This window comes from Oncorhynchus masou, chromosome 8 (genome assembly GCF_036934945.1).
Source record: "Oncorhynchus masou masou isolate Uvic2021 chromosome 8, UVic_Omas_1.1, whole genome shotgun sequence".
NCBI classification, from domain to species: Eukaryota; Metazoa; Chordata; class Actinopteri; order Salmoniformes; family Salmonidae; genus Oncorhynchus; species Oncorhynchus masou.
In genome coordinates this window covers 7,048,613-7,065,354 of record NC_088219.1, presented here as the reverse complement: position 1 = coordinate 7,065,354, position 16,742 = coordinate 7,048,613, and the positions used below count along the sequence as shown (strand labels likewise).

The 16,742-nt window shown below is 41.7% G+C and overlaps 1 protein-coding gene across 1 annotated transcript in view; it reads right to left on the bottom strand.

Moving 5' to 3' along the window:
- ccdc169 (coiled-coil domain containing 169) overlaps positions 1-16,642 on the bottom strand; it is a 19,476-nt gene extending 2,834 nt beyond the window's left edge. Inside the window, exons 1-5 of the mRNA XM_064971165.1 lie at positions 16,500-16,642; positions 11,202-11,284; positions 6,997-7,107; positions 6,848-6,888; positions 1,857-1,955 (exon numbers count right to left, since the gene is read on the bottom strand). Of these exons, the coding sequence (XP_064827237.1) occupies positions 1,857-1,955; positions 6,848-6,888; positions 6,997-7,107; positions 11,202-11,284; positions 16,500-16,573 (408 nt within the window). The 5' untranslated portion in view covers positions 16,574-16,642. The remainder of the gene's footprint in view (positions 1-1,856; positions 1,956-6,847; positions 6,889-6,996; positions 7,108-11,201; positions 11,285-16,499) is intronic.
- Between the last annotated feature and the right edge of the window lie 100 nt (positions 16,643-16,742).

Here is a 16,742-nt window from a genome sequence, read left to right as displayed (position 1 = left end):
GATTAGAGGGTCTAGATATCTACACCAACAGGTCTTCCAGATTAGAGGTTCTAGATATCTACACCAACAGGTCTTCCAGATTAGAGGGTCTAGATATCTACACCAACAGGTCTTTCAGATTAGAGGGTCTAGATATCTACACCAACAGGTCTTCCAGATTAGAGGGTCTAGGTATCTACACCAACAGGTCTTTCAGATTAGAGGGTCTAGGTATCTACACCAACAGGTCTTTCAGATTAGAGGGTCTAGGTATCTACACCAACAGGTCTTTCAGATTAGAGGGTCTAGGTATCTACACCAACAGGTCTTTCAGATTAGAGGGTCTAGGTATCTACACCAACAGGCCTTTCAGATTAGAGGGTATTGGTATCTACACCAACAGGTCTTTCAGATTAGAGGGTCTAGATATCTACACCAACAGGTCTTTCAGATTAGAGGGTCTAGGTATCTACACCAACAGGTCTTTCAGATTAGAGGGTCTAGATATCTACACCAACAGGTCTTTCAGATTAGAGGGTCTCGGTATCTACACCAACAGGTCTTTCAGATTAGAGGGTCTTGGTATCTACACCATAAAGAAGTGGTTCCCAAACTAGGGGTCGCAACCCCGTGCGGGGTCGCCTGATATGACTAACAAAAAAATTATATATAAAATGTGGTTGACCTTAAAAGTCTAAATGAAAATAATTCAAATCTAAAAGATCAAATTTAACCAGTGAGCAGACTTAGATCATGAGAAAAGACTACACTTAACTGTTGCACTCTTTCCCATGGTGAACGGCTCGGCTCTCTACGCTGTGAAACCACACACTATCGCAGAGACTATGATATTACCGGTTGATATGGTGAAAACAATGTGAGAGGCACAGAAACTCACATCAATACCTTTGTCAGATAACACTGTGAAACTAAGTATTGATGCTATTGTTAGTAATCTAGAGGAAACTCTGACTGAACGAGTCAAAACTCCAAATGGAAGACTCTCCAAATGGAAGACTCTCCAAATGGAAGACTCTCCAAATGGAAGACTCTCCAAATGGAAGACTCTCCAAATGGAAGACTCTCCAAATGGAAGACTCTCCAAATGGACGTTAGGTGTGACGGCTGAGACGCGTTGGCTTGTGTTTGCTACATGTCGGGGAATGTTATTCACGAGGACGTGTTGTTCTGTCTCACGATTAACGAGCATAAAATGTCACATGGGATGGTCAGTGTGCTGTGTGGCTATATTGATGAAAAACAGATTTCACATGGGATGGTCAGTGTGCTGTGTGGCTATATTGATGAAAAACAGAAAGGGATTATAGATTAGTAGGTGCTAATACTGGCCGATTTTAGCCTTATTCTCATAAACGTGACACACCGTAATCTGATCGGACAAAACAATAAACAAATAAACAAATGGATAAACAGTCCGACGGGAGAGAGTGAGAGGGAGAAACAGAAACAGAGAGAGAAAGAGAGAGAGAAACAGAGACAGAGAGAGAAACAGAGAGAGAAACAAAGAGAGAGAAACAAAGAGAGAGAAACAGAGACAGAGAGAGAAACAGAGAGAGAAACAGAGAGAGAAAGAGCGAGAAACAGAAAGAGAGAAAAACAGAAACAGAGAGAAACAGAGAAACAGAGAGAGAAACAGAGAAAGAGAAACAGAGAGAGAGAGAAACAGAGAGAAACAGAAAGAGAGAAAAACAGAAACAGAGAGCGAAAGAGAAACAGAGAGAGAGAGAAACAGAGAGAGAGAGAAACAGAGAGAGAGAAACAGAGAGAAACAGAAAGAAAGAAACAGAGAGAAACAGAGAGAGAAACAGAGACAGAAACAGAGAGAGGAACAGAGAGAGAAACAGATACAAATAGACCTTCCCCTCCTGTTCGATCCTCAGTCTGCAGTCTGACAGCTGACCCTGCAGCACTGCCTTCTCAGTGGTCAGGACCTTCAGCTTCTGCCTCAGTGCATCCTGGGAAATAGAGTCAAACACACCATGACCACCTGACCAGGAACAACTACAGGGCCCAGTTATAAACTAGAACTACAACTACAGGGCCCAGAGGTTTCCCTGTCCAGGTTAACTCCTGGTCTAGTCATGTACAGGGCCCAGAGGTTTTCCTGGTCTAGTCATGTACAGGACCCAGAGGTTTCCCTGTCCAGGTTAACTCCTGGTCTAGTCACGTACAGGGCCCAGAGGTTTCCCTGTCCAGGTTAACTCCTGGTCTAGTCATCAAACAGAGACAGTCATGATTGACATGTCGAGTAATGACAGCAGAAGACAAACAAATGTCTGTTCTTCGCGGAAACATCAGATACGTCAATAGCGTCAACAACATCAGTAACATCGGCTAGCATCGCGCCACTAGACTAGAGAACAGAAAGAGGTCTCCGAGGCTAGTTAGCATCGCGCCACTAGACTAGAGAACAGAAAGAGGTCAGTGAGGATAGCTAGCATCGCGCCACTAGACTAGAGAACAGAAAGAGGTCAGTGAGGATAGTTAGCATCGCGCCACTAGACTAGAGAACAGAAAGAGGTCAGTGAGGATAGTTAGCATCGCGCCACTAGACTAGAGAACAGAAAGAGGTCAGTGAGGCTAGTTAGCATCGCACCATGACACTAGAGAACAAAAAGAGGTCAGTGAGGCTAGTTAGCATCGCGCCACTAGACTAGAGAACAGAAAGAGGTCTCCGAGGCTAGTTAGCATCGCGCCACTAGACTAGAGAACAGAAAGAGGTCTCTGAGGCTAGTTAGCATCGCGCCACTAGACTAGAGAACAGAAAGAGGTCAGTGAGGCTAGTTAGCATCACACCACTAGACTAGAGAACAGAAAGAGGTCTCCGAGGCTAGTTAGCATCGTGCCACTAGACTAGAGAACAGAAAGAGGTCTCCGAGGCTAGTTAGCATCGCGCCACTAGACTAGAGAACAGAAAGAGGTCCGTGAGGCTAGTTAGCATCGCACCACTAGACTAGAGAACAGAAAGAGGTCTCCGAGGCTAATTAGCATCGCGCCACTAGACTAGAGAACAGAAAGAGGTCTCCGAGGCTAGTTAGCATCACACCACTAGACTAGAGAACAGAAAGAGATCAGTGAGGCTAGTTAGCATCGCGCCACTAGAGTAGAGAACAGAAAGAGGTCCGTGAGGCTAGTTAGCATCGCACCACTAGACTAGAGAACACAGCGCAGACATTATGGCCTGATCCCACTGTAAGATGTCCTCCAACCATTTTTTAGTGTGTGTACTTTACTGTATTTATACTTGAAAGTATTTAGTGTGTGTACTTTACTATATTTATACTTGAATGTATTTAGTGTGTGTACTATACCTTTATTTATACTTGAAAGTATTTAGTGTGTGTACTTTATTGTTTTTATACTTGAAAGTATTGTGTGTGTACTTTACTGTATTTATACTTGAATGTATTTAATGTGTGTACTTTACTGTATTTATACTTGGCTTATCGTTATTTTTGATCTTATTTAAATGGCTGGATGACATCTTTAACCTTCTGTTGTGAGCACTAACTAACAAGCAACTGTTATTCTGACGAGAGAATAGCAGGTGGAATGTATAGCCCTCTCTATATCTCCCTTCAGTTTGAAAGGAAAGTTGTTGTTCTCTCTCCACTCTACAACTCTGTAGGTCTTTACATTCTTGTCACACTGTCGCTGTCTCTCTAGGCCTCTCTCTCTCTGTTTCTCTCTGTTTCTCACTGTCTCTCTAGGCCTGTATCTCCTCTCTCTCTCTCTCTGTTTCTCTCTGTCTCTCTAGGCCTGTATCTCCTCTCTCTCTGTCTCTCTCTCTGTCTCTTGGCCTGTATCTCCTCTCTCTCTGTTTCTCTCTCTGTCTCTCTCTCTCTCTCTGTCTCTCTCGGTTTCTCTCTCTGTCTCGCTCTCTCTCTGTTTCTCTCTCTCTCTCTGTCTCTCTCTGTTTCTCTGTCTCTAGGCCTGTATATCTCTCTCTCTCTCGCTCTGTCTCTCTCTCTTCCTAGGCCTGTATATATCTCTCTCTCTCTCTCTCTCTCTCTTTCTCTCCCCCTCTTTTCTCTCTCTCTCTCTCTCTCTTCTTTTCTCTTTCCCCGACACTCATGCAGATCACATTCACCCTCCCCAGATATACTAATTACCATCTGCTAGGCGTGCTCAGACACACACACACACACACACACACACACACACACACACACACACACACACACACACACAACAAACAATAAGGAGTGTGTTCTCTGATTTAGTGCGTAATCCAGTGATTAAAGTCAGGTTTATTCTGTCTACATCAGCACAGTTATCTAAAGTGGCAGCTGGTCTGGTCTGATCTGGTCTGGCATGGTCTGATCTGGTCTTGTCTGGTCCGATCTGATCTGGTCTGGCCTTGTCTGGTCCGGCCTGGTCTGGTCTGGCACCACTTGTTGGTTCTCTGTGTGTTCTATTGGTGTTGTGTTCATCTCTCTCCAATCACCCATGTGAATCTGTCTGACTGTCAATCTAATATATATATAAAAAAATATACAGTATATAATATAATATTCCATAACATATACAGTACAATCCTGTCTCGGCACTCTAAAGACAATTCCTTCAACCTCATGACTTGGTTTGAGGGACCTTATATAGACAGGAAGACCAATCAATTAATTTACCACAGGTGGACTCCAATCAAGTTGTAGAAACATTTCAAGAATGATCAACGGAAACAAGATGCACCTGAGCTCAAATTTCGAGTCTCATAGCAAAGGGTCTGAATACTTATGAAAATAAGGTATTTCTGTTTGTAATTTTTTATACATTTGCAAACATTTCTAAAAAGATGTTTTTGCTTTGTCATTATGGAGTATTGTGGGTAGATTGATGAGGAAAACAAAATGTGGAAAACTGAAGGGGTGTGAATACTTTCAGAATGCACTGTTTATAATATAATATCTATAATATACAGTATATAATATATCTATAATATACAGTATAAAATATACATAAAATATACATTACATAATATAATATCTATAATATACAGTATATAATATATCTATAATATACAGTATATAATATATCTATAATATACAGTATATAATATATCTATAATATACAGTATAAAATATACATTACATAATATAATATCTATAATATGCTGTATATAATATCTATAATATGCTGTATATAATATATCTATAATATACAGTATAAAATATACATTACATAATATAATATCTATAATATGCAGTATATAATATATCTATAATATACAGTATAAAATATACATTACATAATATAATATCTATAATATGCAGTATATAATATATCTATAATATACAGTATAAAATATACATTACATAATATAATATCTATAATATACAGTATATAATATAATATCTATAATATGCTGTTTATAATATAATATCTATAATATGCTGTATATAATATATCTATAATATACAGAATAAAATATACATTACATAATATAATATCTATAATATGCTGTATATAATATATCTATAATATACAGTATAAAATATACATTACATAATATAATATCTATAATATGCTGTATATAATATATCTATAATATGATGTATATAATATAATATCTATAATATACAGTATATAATATAATATTTATAATATGCTGTATATAATATATCTATAATATACAGTATAAAATATACATTACATAATATATCTATAATATGCTGTATATAATATAATATCTATAATGTACAGTATATAATATAATATCTATAATATGCAGTATATACTATAATAACTATAATATGCAGTATATACTATAATATCTATAATATGCAGTATATAATATAATATCTATAATATACAGTATATAATATCTATAATATGCAGTATATACTATAATAACTATAATATGCAGTATATACTATAATATCTATAATATGCAGTATATACTATCTATAATATGCAGTATATAATATAATATCTATAATATCTATAATATGCAGTATATGATATAATATCTATAATATACAGTATATAAAATAATATCTATAATATGCCATATAAAATATATCTAAAATATACAGTATATTATATAATATCTATAATATGCAGTATATAATATAATATATATAATATACAAATTATAATAGAATATCTATATACCATAAAATATACAGTATATAATATAATATCTATATACCATAAAATATACAGTATATAATATAATATCTATAATATACTGTATATAATATAATATCTATAATATACAGTATATAATATAATATCCATAATATACAGTATAAAATATACAGTATATAATATAATATCTATAATATACAGTATAAAATATACAGTATATAATATAATATCTATAATATGCAGCATATAATATAATATCTATAATATATCTATAATATACAGTATAAAATATACCATAAAATATACAGTATATAAAATTATATTATAATATGCAGTATATAATATACCATAAAATATACAGTATATAATTTAATATTTATAATATACAGTATATAATATACCATAAAATATACAGTATATAATATAATATTTCTAATATACAGTATATAATATACCATAAAATATACAGTATATAATATAATATCTATAATATACAGTATATAATATACCATAAAATATACAGTATATAATATACCATAAAATATACAGTATATAATATAATATCTATAATATACAGTATATAATATACCATAACATACAGTATATAATATACCATAAAATATACAGTATATAATATACCATAAAATATACAGTATATAATATAATATCTATAATATACCGTATATAATATAATATCTATAATATACAGTATATAATATACCATAAAATATACAGTCCAATATATGTAAGAACTCACCACTGGGACCTCATAATAGGATCGTATTGAGGCTAATCGATCTGCGAAGACACATAGAAAACATGTGGGGTCACCTAAAAATCCACAAAATTATTTCCCTTGTGTGCGTGTGTATTTAGTGTGTGTGTTTAACATGTGCTTCCTATTACCCATGGGGTTTCTCTGCAGGTCCTCCATTTTTTCGTGAACAAGAGTGATCTGATGTTCCAGCCGACCGTTCAGCTCCACCTGCGTGTCGTACCGGGTCTTCCACTCGTTACCTGGCAGGAGGATACACATCCCCACACTCAACATGCTTTACACTACACGATCCAATTTGTAAGTCGCTCTGGATAAGAGCGTCTGCTAAATGACTTAAATGTAAATGTAAATGTAACGCATGTTTAATGTAACATACTGCGATATGTTGAAATATCATATTTAATCAAGTGAACAGGCTTGTGTGTTTATTCCATTAGTTCACTGAACTACGTGACCTTCTCGCATGGAGCCATGCTTCGGCTGCCATAGCAACACTACTAACCACCTAGGCCAGTCAATAGTAAAACTCAAAACATTTTTGGGGGCGGGGATTCGACTCCTGACATCATATGAACAAGAATTGCAGGAAATTTGCATTTAAAGAAAGAAAGAAATTGATAATAAGAAAATAAGCTGTTTGGTTAACCTTCAAGTGCGGCTTTTGATATTATTGATCATAAACTATTGCTGACAGGCGTGTGTGTGTGTGTACGCTAACGACTCAACAATATACACGTCGGGCTACAACAGTAAAATAAATAACTGACACCCATAACTTCGAGCTCCAGTCAGTTTTAGAACGGGCATCGAGCAATAGCTTCATTTCTGGGACAAATCACTCACTCAACCCTAAACCTCATCTAGATCAATTACTGAAATAATTTGGCAATTGAGCAAATTGAGGAGATTAAACGCCTTGGTGTAACCCTAGATAGCAAGCTGTTATGGTCAAAACATTTAGACTCAATGGTTGCTAAAATGGGAAGAGGTCTGTCCATGATAAGGAGCTGCTCTAAATGAACCACGCAGGTCCAACAGGCCCTAGTTTAGTCTCACCTAGACTACTACCCAGTAGTCTGCATATCAATCTCTCCTGGCTCAAAGTGGAGGAGGGATTGACTGCATCACTATTGGTCTTTGTGTGAGGTGTTGATGGGTGAAAGGTACCCAGCTGTCTGTGCAAGCAGTTGACCCACTGTTCGGACACCTCATCGGTACAACACAAGAGACATGCAGCAAGAGGTCTCTTCACAGTCCCAAGGTCCAGAACAGAGGGTACAACACAAGAGACATGCAGCAGAGGTCTCTTCATGGTCCCAAGGTCCAGAACAGAGGGTACAACACAAGAGACATGCAGCAGAGGTCTCTTCACGGTCCCCAGGTCCAGAACAGAGGGTACAACACAAGAGACATGATTAGTTTTGATTCCTGTTTGGACCCAAGGAAGAGTAGCCGTTGCCTTGGCAGCAGCTAATTGGGGATTCCTCCCTGTCCACACACACCATACAGACTCACCCTCCCTGTCCACACACACCATACAGACTCACCCTCCCTGTCCACACACACCATACAGACTCACCCTCCCTGTCCACACACACCATACAGACTCACTCTCCCTGTCCACACACACCATACAGACTCACCCTCCCTGTCCACACACACCATACAGACTCACACACCATACAGACTCACCCTCCCTGTCTACACACACCATACAGACTCACTCTCCCTGTCCACAAACACCATACAGACTCACCCTCCCTGTTCACACACACCATACAGACTCACCCTCCCTGTCCACACACACCATACAGACTCACCCTCCCTGTCCACACACACCATACAGACTCACCCTCCCTGTCCACACACACCATACAGACTCACCCTCCCTGTCCATACACACCATACAGACTCACCCTCCCTGTCCACACACACCATACAGACTCACCCTCCCTGTCCACACACACCATACAGACTCACCCTCCCTGTCCACACACACCATACAGACTCACTCTCCCTGTCCACACACACCATACAGACTCACTCTCCCTGTCCACACACACCATACAGACTCACACACCATACAGACTCACCCTCCCTGTCTACACACACCATACAGACTCACTCTCCCTGTCCACACACACCATACAGACTCACTCTCCCTGTCCACACACACCATACAGACTCACCCTCCCTGTCCACACACACCATACAGACTCACCCTCCCTGTCCACACACACCATACAGACTCACCCTCCCTGTCCACACACACCATACAGACTCACCCTCCCTGTCCACACACCATACAGACTCACTCTCCCTGTCCACACACACCATACAGACTCACCCTCCCTGTCCACACACACCATACAGACTCACCCTCCCTGTCCACACACACCATACAGACTCACCCTCCCTGTCCACACACACCATACAGACTCACCCTCCCTGTCCACACACACCATACAGACTCACCCTCCCTGTCCACACACACCATACAGACTCACACACCATACAGACTCACCCTCCCTGTCCACACACACCATACAGACTCACCCTCCCTGTCCACACACACCATACAGACTCACTCTCCCTGTCCACACACACCATACAGACTCACCCTCCCTGTTCACACACACCATACAGACTCACCCTCCCTGTCCACACACACCATACAGACTCACCCTCCCTGTCCACACACACCATACAGACTCACCCTCCCTGTCCACACACACCATACAGACTCCCTCTCCCTGTCCACACACACCATACAGACTCACTCTCCCTTCCACACACACCATACAGACTCACTCTCCCTGTCCACACACACCATACAGACTCACTCTCCCCTCCCTGTCCACACACACCATACAGACTCACCCTCCCTGTCCACACACACCATACAGACTCACACACCATACAGACTCACCCTCCCTGTCCACACACACCATACAGACTCACTCTCCCTGTCCACACACACCATACAGACTCACCCTCCTGTCCACACACCATGACTCACACACACCATACAGACTCACCCTCCCTGTCCACACACACCATACAGACTCACCTCCCTGTCCACACACACCATACAGACTCACTCTCCCTGTCCACACACACCATACAGACTCACCCTCCCTGTCCACACACACCATACAGACTCACCCTCCCTGTCCACACACACCATACAGACTCACCCTCCCTGTCCACACACACCATACAGACTCACCCTCCCTGTCCACACACACCATACAGACTCACCCTCCCTGTCCACACACACCATACAGACTCACACACACACCATACAGACTCACCCTCCCTGTCCACACACACCATACAGACTCACCCTCCCTGTCCACACACACCATACAGACTCACTCTCCCTGTCCACAGACTCACCCTCCCTGTCCACACACACCATACAGACTCACCCTCCCTGTCCACACACACCATACAGACTCACTCTCCCTGTCCACACACACCATACAGACTCACTCTCCCTGTCCACACACACCATACAGACTCACCCCATCCCTGTCCACACACACCATACAGACTCACCCTCCCTGTCCACACACACCATACAGACTCACTCTCCCTGTCCACACACACCATACAGACTCACTCCTCCCTGTCCACACACACCATACAGACTCACCCTCCCTGTCCACACACACCATACAGACTCACCCTCCCTGTCCACACACACCATACAGACTCACACACACATACAGACTCACCCTCCCTGTCCACACACACCATACAGACTCACTCTCCCTGTCCACACACACCATACAGACTCACCCTCCCTGTCTACACACACCATACAGACTCCCTCTCCCTGTCCACACACACCATACAAACTCACCCTCCCTTTCCACACACACCATACAGACTCACTCTCCCTGTCCACACACACCATACAGACTCACTCTCCCTGTCCACACACACCATACAGACTCACCCTCCCTGTCCACACACACCATACAGACTCACACACCATACAGACTCACCCTCCCTGTCCACACACACCATACAGACTCACTCTCCCTGTCCACACACACCATACAGACTCACCCTCCCTGTCTACACACACCATACAGACTCCCTCTCCCTGTCCACACACACCATACAAACTCACCCTCCCTGTTCACACACACCATACAGACTCACCCTCCCTGTCCACACACACCATACAGACTCACTCTCCCTGTCCACACACACCATACAGACTCACTCTCCCTGTCCACACACACCATACAGACTCACTTTCTCTGTCCACACACACCATACAGACTCACTCTCCCTGTCCACACACACCATACAGACTCACCCTCAAGGTTCACACTGTTTAGTCTCTCCTCCAACTCTGTCATAGTGCTCCCCAGATCACACACAGACTCCTGCAGCATCTCTCTACAGGCAGGAGTGAGAGATGAGAGAGAGAGACAGAGAGAGACAGAGAGAGACAGAGAGAGAGAGACAGAGAGAGAGACAGAGAGAGAGACAGAGAGAGACAGAGAGACAGAGAGAGAGAGAGACAGAAAGAGAGACAGAGAGAGAGAGAGACAGAGAGAGACAGAGAGAGAGACAGAGAGAGAGACAGAGAGAGAGACAGAGAGAGAGAGAGAGAGAGAGAGAGAGGGAGAGAGAGAGGGAGAGAGAGAGAGAGAGATGGGCATTTAATGTGGATTGGTGATAGTATAACTACCAAATTTAAGTGTGCCCCGGAGGAAAATGGGGGAGGGTCATTGCTTTTTCAATTTCAGTCATGGGGAGGGTTTGGTATTTCTTGATGTTTCACTCCAGGAGAGGGTCATGTAATTTACAATCGATAAAATGTCATATTGCTCAGTCATTGAGAATTAGTTGCTTTATTGTATCTTGATTTGTGCCCGATGCTGGACCTCATCCCTGATTCTCTGCTGGGCGCGCAATATCAAGTACGGCCTTGTGTAGACGCTATCAAATGATCCTTAACCTATATACTATAGGCTGCAAGCCTAGGATATACCAAGAGCATGCTCGGAGAGCCTGGTTCCTCTCGAGGTTTCTTCCTAGGTTTTGGCCGTTCTAGGGAGTTTTTGCTAGACACCGTGCTTCTACACCTGCATTGCTTGCTGTTTGGGGTTTTAGGCTGGGTTTCTGTACAGCACTTTGTGACATCGGCTGATGTAAATAAGGCTTTAAAAATACATTTGATTGATTGATTGATTGATTGATTGATTGACAGGGCAAAGTTATATTTGTAAGAAAATGTACTTTCTTTCCAATTTTTGGAGCTTCTGGGATGGTGTATATAAAACTAGGCTACACTGTATTGGATAGATGTTCCCAACCATGATCCCCGGCCCGGCCCTGTTCGTGCTAATCTGTGCTGCCTGACCAATGTCTATGCTGTGTACGGTGGTACTTCAGCAGGCGAGTCAAAGGCTTCCTCACGAAAATAAAATGTAGTTGTCCCCAAAAAAAATGTAATATCTGTACACGTGTACCAGGCCTACTGACGTGCTGGTCAGCTGTAGAGGAAGAGCACAGAGATGACTAGGACTGGAGGTAAGCTTGTTATTGCTATAATTTATTTGAATAAAAACAAATGTTTCATGGCCCATAATGGAGCTAGTTATCAGAGTTATTGACCTCACAACAAGCCATATTTAAGTCATTTACATAACTTATATTACTATGAAGTGGCAGCCACGAAAATGGATAGTGCCTGGGTGCTGAATGTAGGCTAATTCGAGAAGGCCTAATTCATTTAAACAGTCTTCCTTTTAATGTGACTTTAGGCTACTAACAACAAGAGAGCGTTGTGTTGGAGACTATTTCTTCCTATTCCAGAATTAAGAGGCAGGTCGGTCTGTTCGACAGACTAAATGATAGTTTACTGTCCGTAGATTGAAGGGATTGGCTGATGCAATCACCATGCACCCCTTAAAAAGCTCAGTGTCAGCGAAGGGCTCGCTGTGTTAGGATAAAACCAGGGCTCCAATTAAGGGGTATGTGAGGGCTCGCTGTGTTAGGATAAAACCAGGGCTCCAATTAAGGGGTATGGGAGGGCTCGCTGTGTTAGGATAAAACCAGGGCTCCAATTAAGGGGTATGTGAGGGCTCGCTGTGTTAGGATAAAACCAGGGCTCCAATTAAGGGGTATGTGAGGGCTCGCTGTGTTAGGATAAAACCAGGGCTCCAATTGAGGGGTATGGGAGGGCTCGCTGTGTTAGGATAAAACCAGGGCTCCAATTAAGGGGTATGTGAGGGCTCGCTGTGTTAGGATAAAACCAGGGCTCCAATTAAGGGGTATGTGAGGGCTCGCTGTGTTAGGATAAAACCAGGGCTCCAATTAAGGGGTATGGGAGGGCTCGCTGTGTTAGGATAAAACCAGGGCTCCAATTAAGGGGTATGTGAGGGCTCGCTGTGTTAGGATAAAACCAGGGCTCCAATTGAGGGGTATGTGAGGGCTCGCTGTGTTAGGATAAAACCAGGGCTCCAATTAAGGGGGTGTCAGGGTATGTGAGGGCTCGCTGTGTTAGGATAAACCAGGGCTCCAATTAAGGGGTATGTGAGGGCTCGCTGTGTTAGGATAAAACCAGGGCTCCAATTAAGGGGTTATGTCAGGGTATGTGAGGGTATGTGAGGGCTCGCTGTGTTAGGATAAAACCAGGGTTCGAATTAAGGGGATATGTCAGGGTATGTTGAGGGGGTATTGTGAGGGTATGTGAGGGCTCACTGTGTTAGGATAAAACCAGGGCTCGAATTAAGGGGGTATGTCAGGGTATGTGAGGGCTCACTGTGTTAGGATAAAACCAGGGCTCGAATTAAGGGGGTATGTCAGGGTATGTTGAGGGGGTATTGTGAGGGTATATTGAGGGGGTATTGTGAGGGTATATTGAGGGGGTATTGTGAGGGTATATTGAGGGGGTATTGTGAGGGTATATTGAGGGGGTATTGTGAGGGTATATTGAGGGTGTATTGAGGGGTATTGTGAGGGTATATTGAGGGGTATTGTGAGGGTATATTGAGGGGGTATTGTGAGGGTATATTGAGGGGGTATTGTGAGGGTATATTGAGGGTGTATTGAGGGGTATTGTGAGGGTATATTGAGGGGTATTGTGAGGGTATATTGAGGGGGTATTGTGAGGGTATATTGAGGGGGTATTGTGAGGGTATATTGAGGGGGTATTGTGAGGGATATTGTGAGGGTATATTGAGGGGGTATTGTGAGGGTATATTGAGGGGGTATTGTGAGGGTATATTGAGGGGGTATTGTGAGGGTATATTGAGGGTGTATTGAGGGGTATTGTGAGGGTATATTGAGGGGGTATTGTGAGGGTATATTGAGGGGGTATTGTGAGGGTATATTGAGGGGGTATTGTGAGGGATATTGTGAGGGTATATTGTGAGGGTATAGTGGCTTTTGCTAAAGAAAATGTTAGCTTAAGATGTTGAAAACAAATGTTTGGACCTGCTTATATCAAGTGATCCATAATGACGCTTTAGTCCCCAATGCTGTGCGCTAGAAACATGCAGTAAAACGCTGGGGCAAGACACGTCTCCGATGCATATGGGAATATCTTTGGTTTGTCTCTATGATATTCAGAGGCTGCGCTTGACTTTGGTTTGTCTCTATGATATTCAGAGGCTGCGCTTGACTTTGGTTTGTCTCTATGATATTCAGAGGCTGCGCTTGACTTTGCTTGGGAAGTCACGTGTGATTCTGTCACTATCAAATTGATGTTCAACATGTCAACAGGCTACTAAACAACATACTAACTCTAAATCAGTCAGGACAAAGCCAGGTAGCATAATTATCTAGGCTATATTATTATTATTTCAAGGCTATTTAAGAAATAAATTGTGAAGCATTTGAGACATGCTACATGCTTGGAGGAGCGCTCAGCACATCAACAACAGCACTTCAACAACACTTCAACAACAACACATCAACAACAACACATCAACAACACATCAACAACAACACTTCAACAACAACACATCAACAACAACACATCAACAACACTTCAACAACAACACATCAACAACACATCAACAACAACACATCAACAGCTACACTTCAACAACACATCAACAACACATCAACAACAACACTTCAACAACACATAAACAACAACACATCAACAACAACACTTCAACAACAACACATCAACAACACATCAACAACACATCAACAACAACACATTAACAACACCACATCAACAACACTTCAACAACACATCAACAACAACACTTCAACAGAAACACATCAACAACAACACTTCAACAGAAACACATCAACAACATGCCAATATATTTAGCATTTGACTTTATAAAACATGCGTTGGTTCTGTTGCACTCAATTTGATAAAACAACTATATCACTGTTTCAAACTTAATTAAGACTTTTCTCTTAAAAAAAACAATAACCTGTATAAAATATATCAGGTAGCTGCAGCATGCGCTCATTCCTTGTCATGTGTTGTGGTGTTAAAAAAAGATTATGCTCGTCTCCAATCGTGTAAAATGAGTAGAATTGCATAAAATGCGTTTATAAAAATGAAATTTTATTCAATAAGATGATAGTCATTATAATAAAAACACTGCATGACTATCTTTTCACCCTTAAGAGTTTGTCCACTACAGTCAAGTGAGCCGACACTCGCAAAACATAAAACACGGTCAAGACATCCTGCATCTGCTCCTCAGTTTCCGTCCTAAATTTGTCCACGCGAATACACACAACACTTATGCTTTGCAATGTTAAAGACAATAGATTGTTGATGTACTAGTGGCAGACATGACAAAATGTTTACCATCCAATTTCAACGGTCATCTCACTGGATTACCGATCTACTAAAACACGTTTAACGCGCACTAAAATCTGGCTGTGAAGCCGTGTGTGTGTGTCTGCTGTTTTTGTATGTCATGACTGTAAACAATTTAACATGTCCTATACAGAACTACTGTTAGGCTAACCCAGTCTCTGCAGCCACATTCTACCCGTGAAATCAAAGTCATTTTTGATAAGGCGTGAAAATGAAATGAACTATTTGGTATGATTTTGATTAATTGAAGACGTGACGCATCAAAACTGGTTTTCTTGGAATTATTTTGTAGCTATCGTCTCTATATGGCCTCCCGAGTGGCGCAGCGGTCTAAAGCACTATATATCAGTGCTAGGGTATATATCAGTCCCTACAGACCCTGGTTCGCTTCCAGGCTGTATCACAACCGGGTTAGGGTTTGAATGGGGTAGGCGTCATTGTAAATATGAATTTGGTCTTAACTGTCTTGCCGAGTTAAATAAAATACATCTAAAGCGTCTGTGTATATGACTCCGTTTCCAGAAAAACACGCATTACCGTGGAGTGTATTCGCGCATAAATATTCAGGCGGAAACTAAAGAGCGGATGGCTTGACTGCATTTGGTGATTGTCGGTTCACTTGACGGGATCTCTGCTAGCGACTTTGTTGAAATTAATATTTTGGGTATAGGGGAGTGAGCGTTCAGGGAGGGTCGGGTAAAAAATATACTTTACTGAATAGTTGGCCATCCATTTCTATTTCAGAGGTCCTATTTTCTTCAGGTATCCCTCACTGTAAATACATTCCCTTACAATACACGTTGCACTTACTTCATCTCTCTCTCCTGCGCCAACTCGTCCTGTAAACGTGCTAAATCGTATTTGCTGAAGTCCGCATCCCCCATGTTGTTCTTCTCAAAGTTGCCATCAACTCAAAAGTTTGTTCTCCTCGTTGCCAATGGAGACAGTCGTGTCCTGCACGTTGTCGGAAGTTGATTTCATAGGATCTGAAGGAGTGGCGCGTCACCTGCGTTTTGAAAAACGACGGCACGCTTGTATGCGGCTCTTACATGC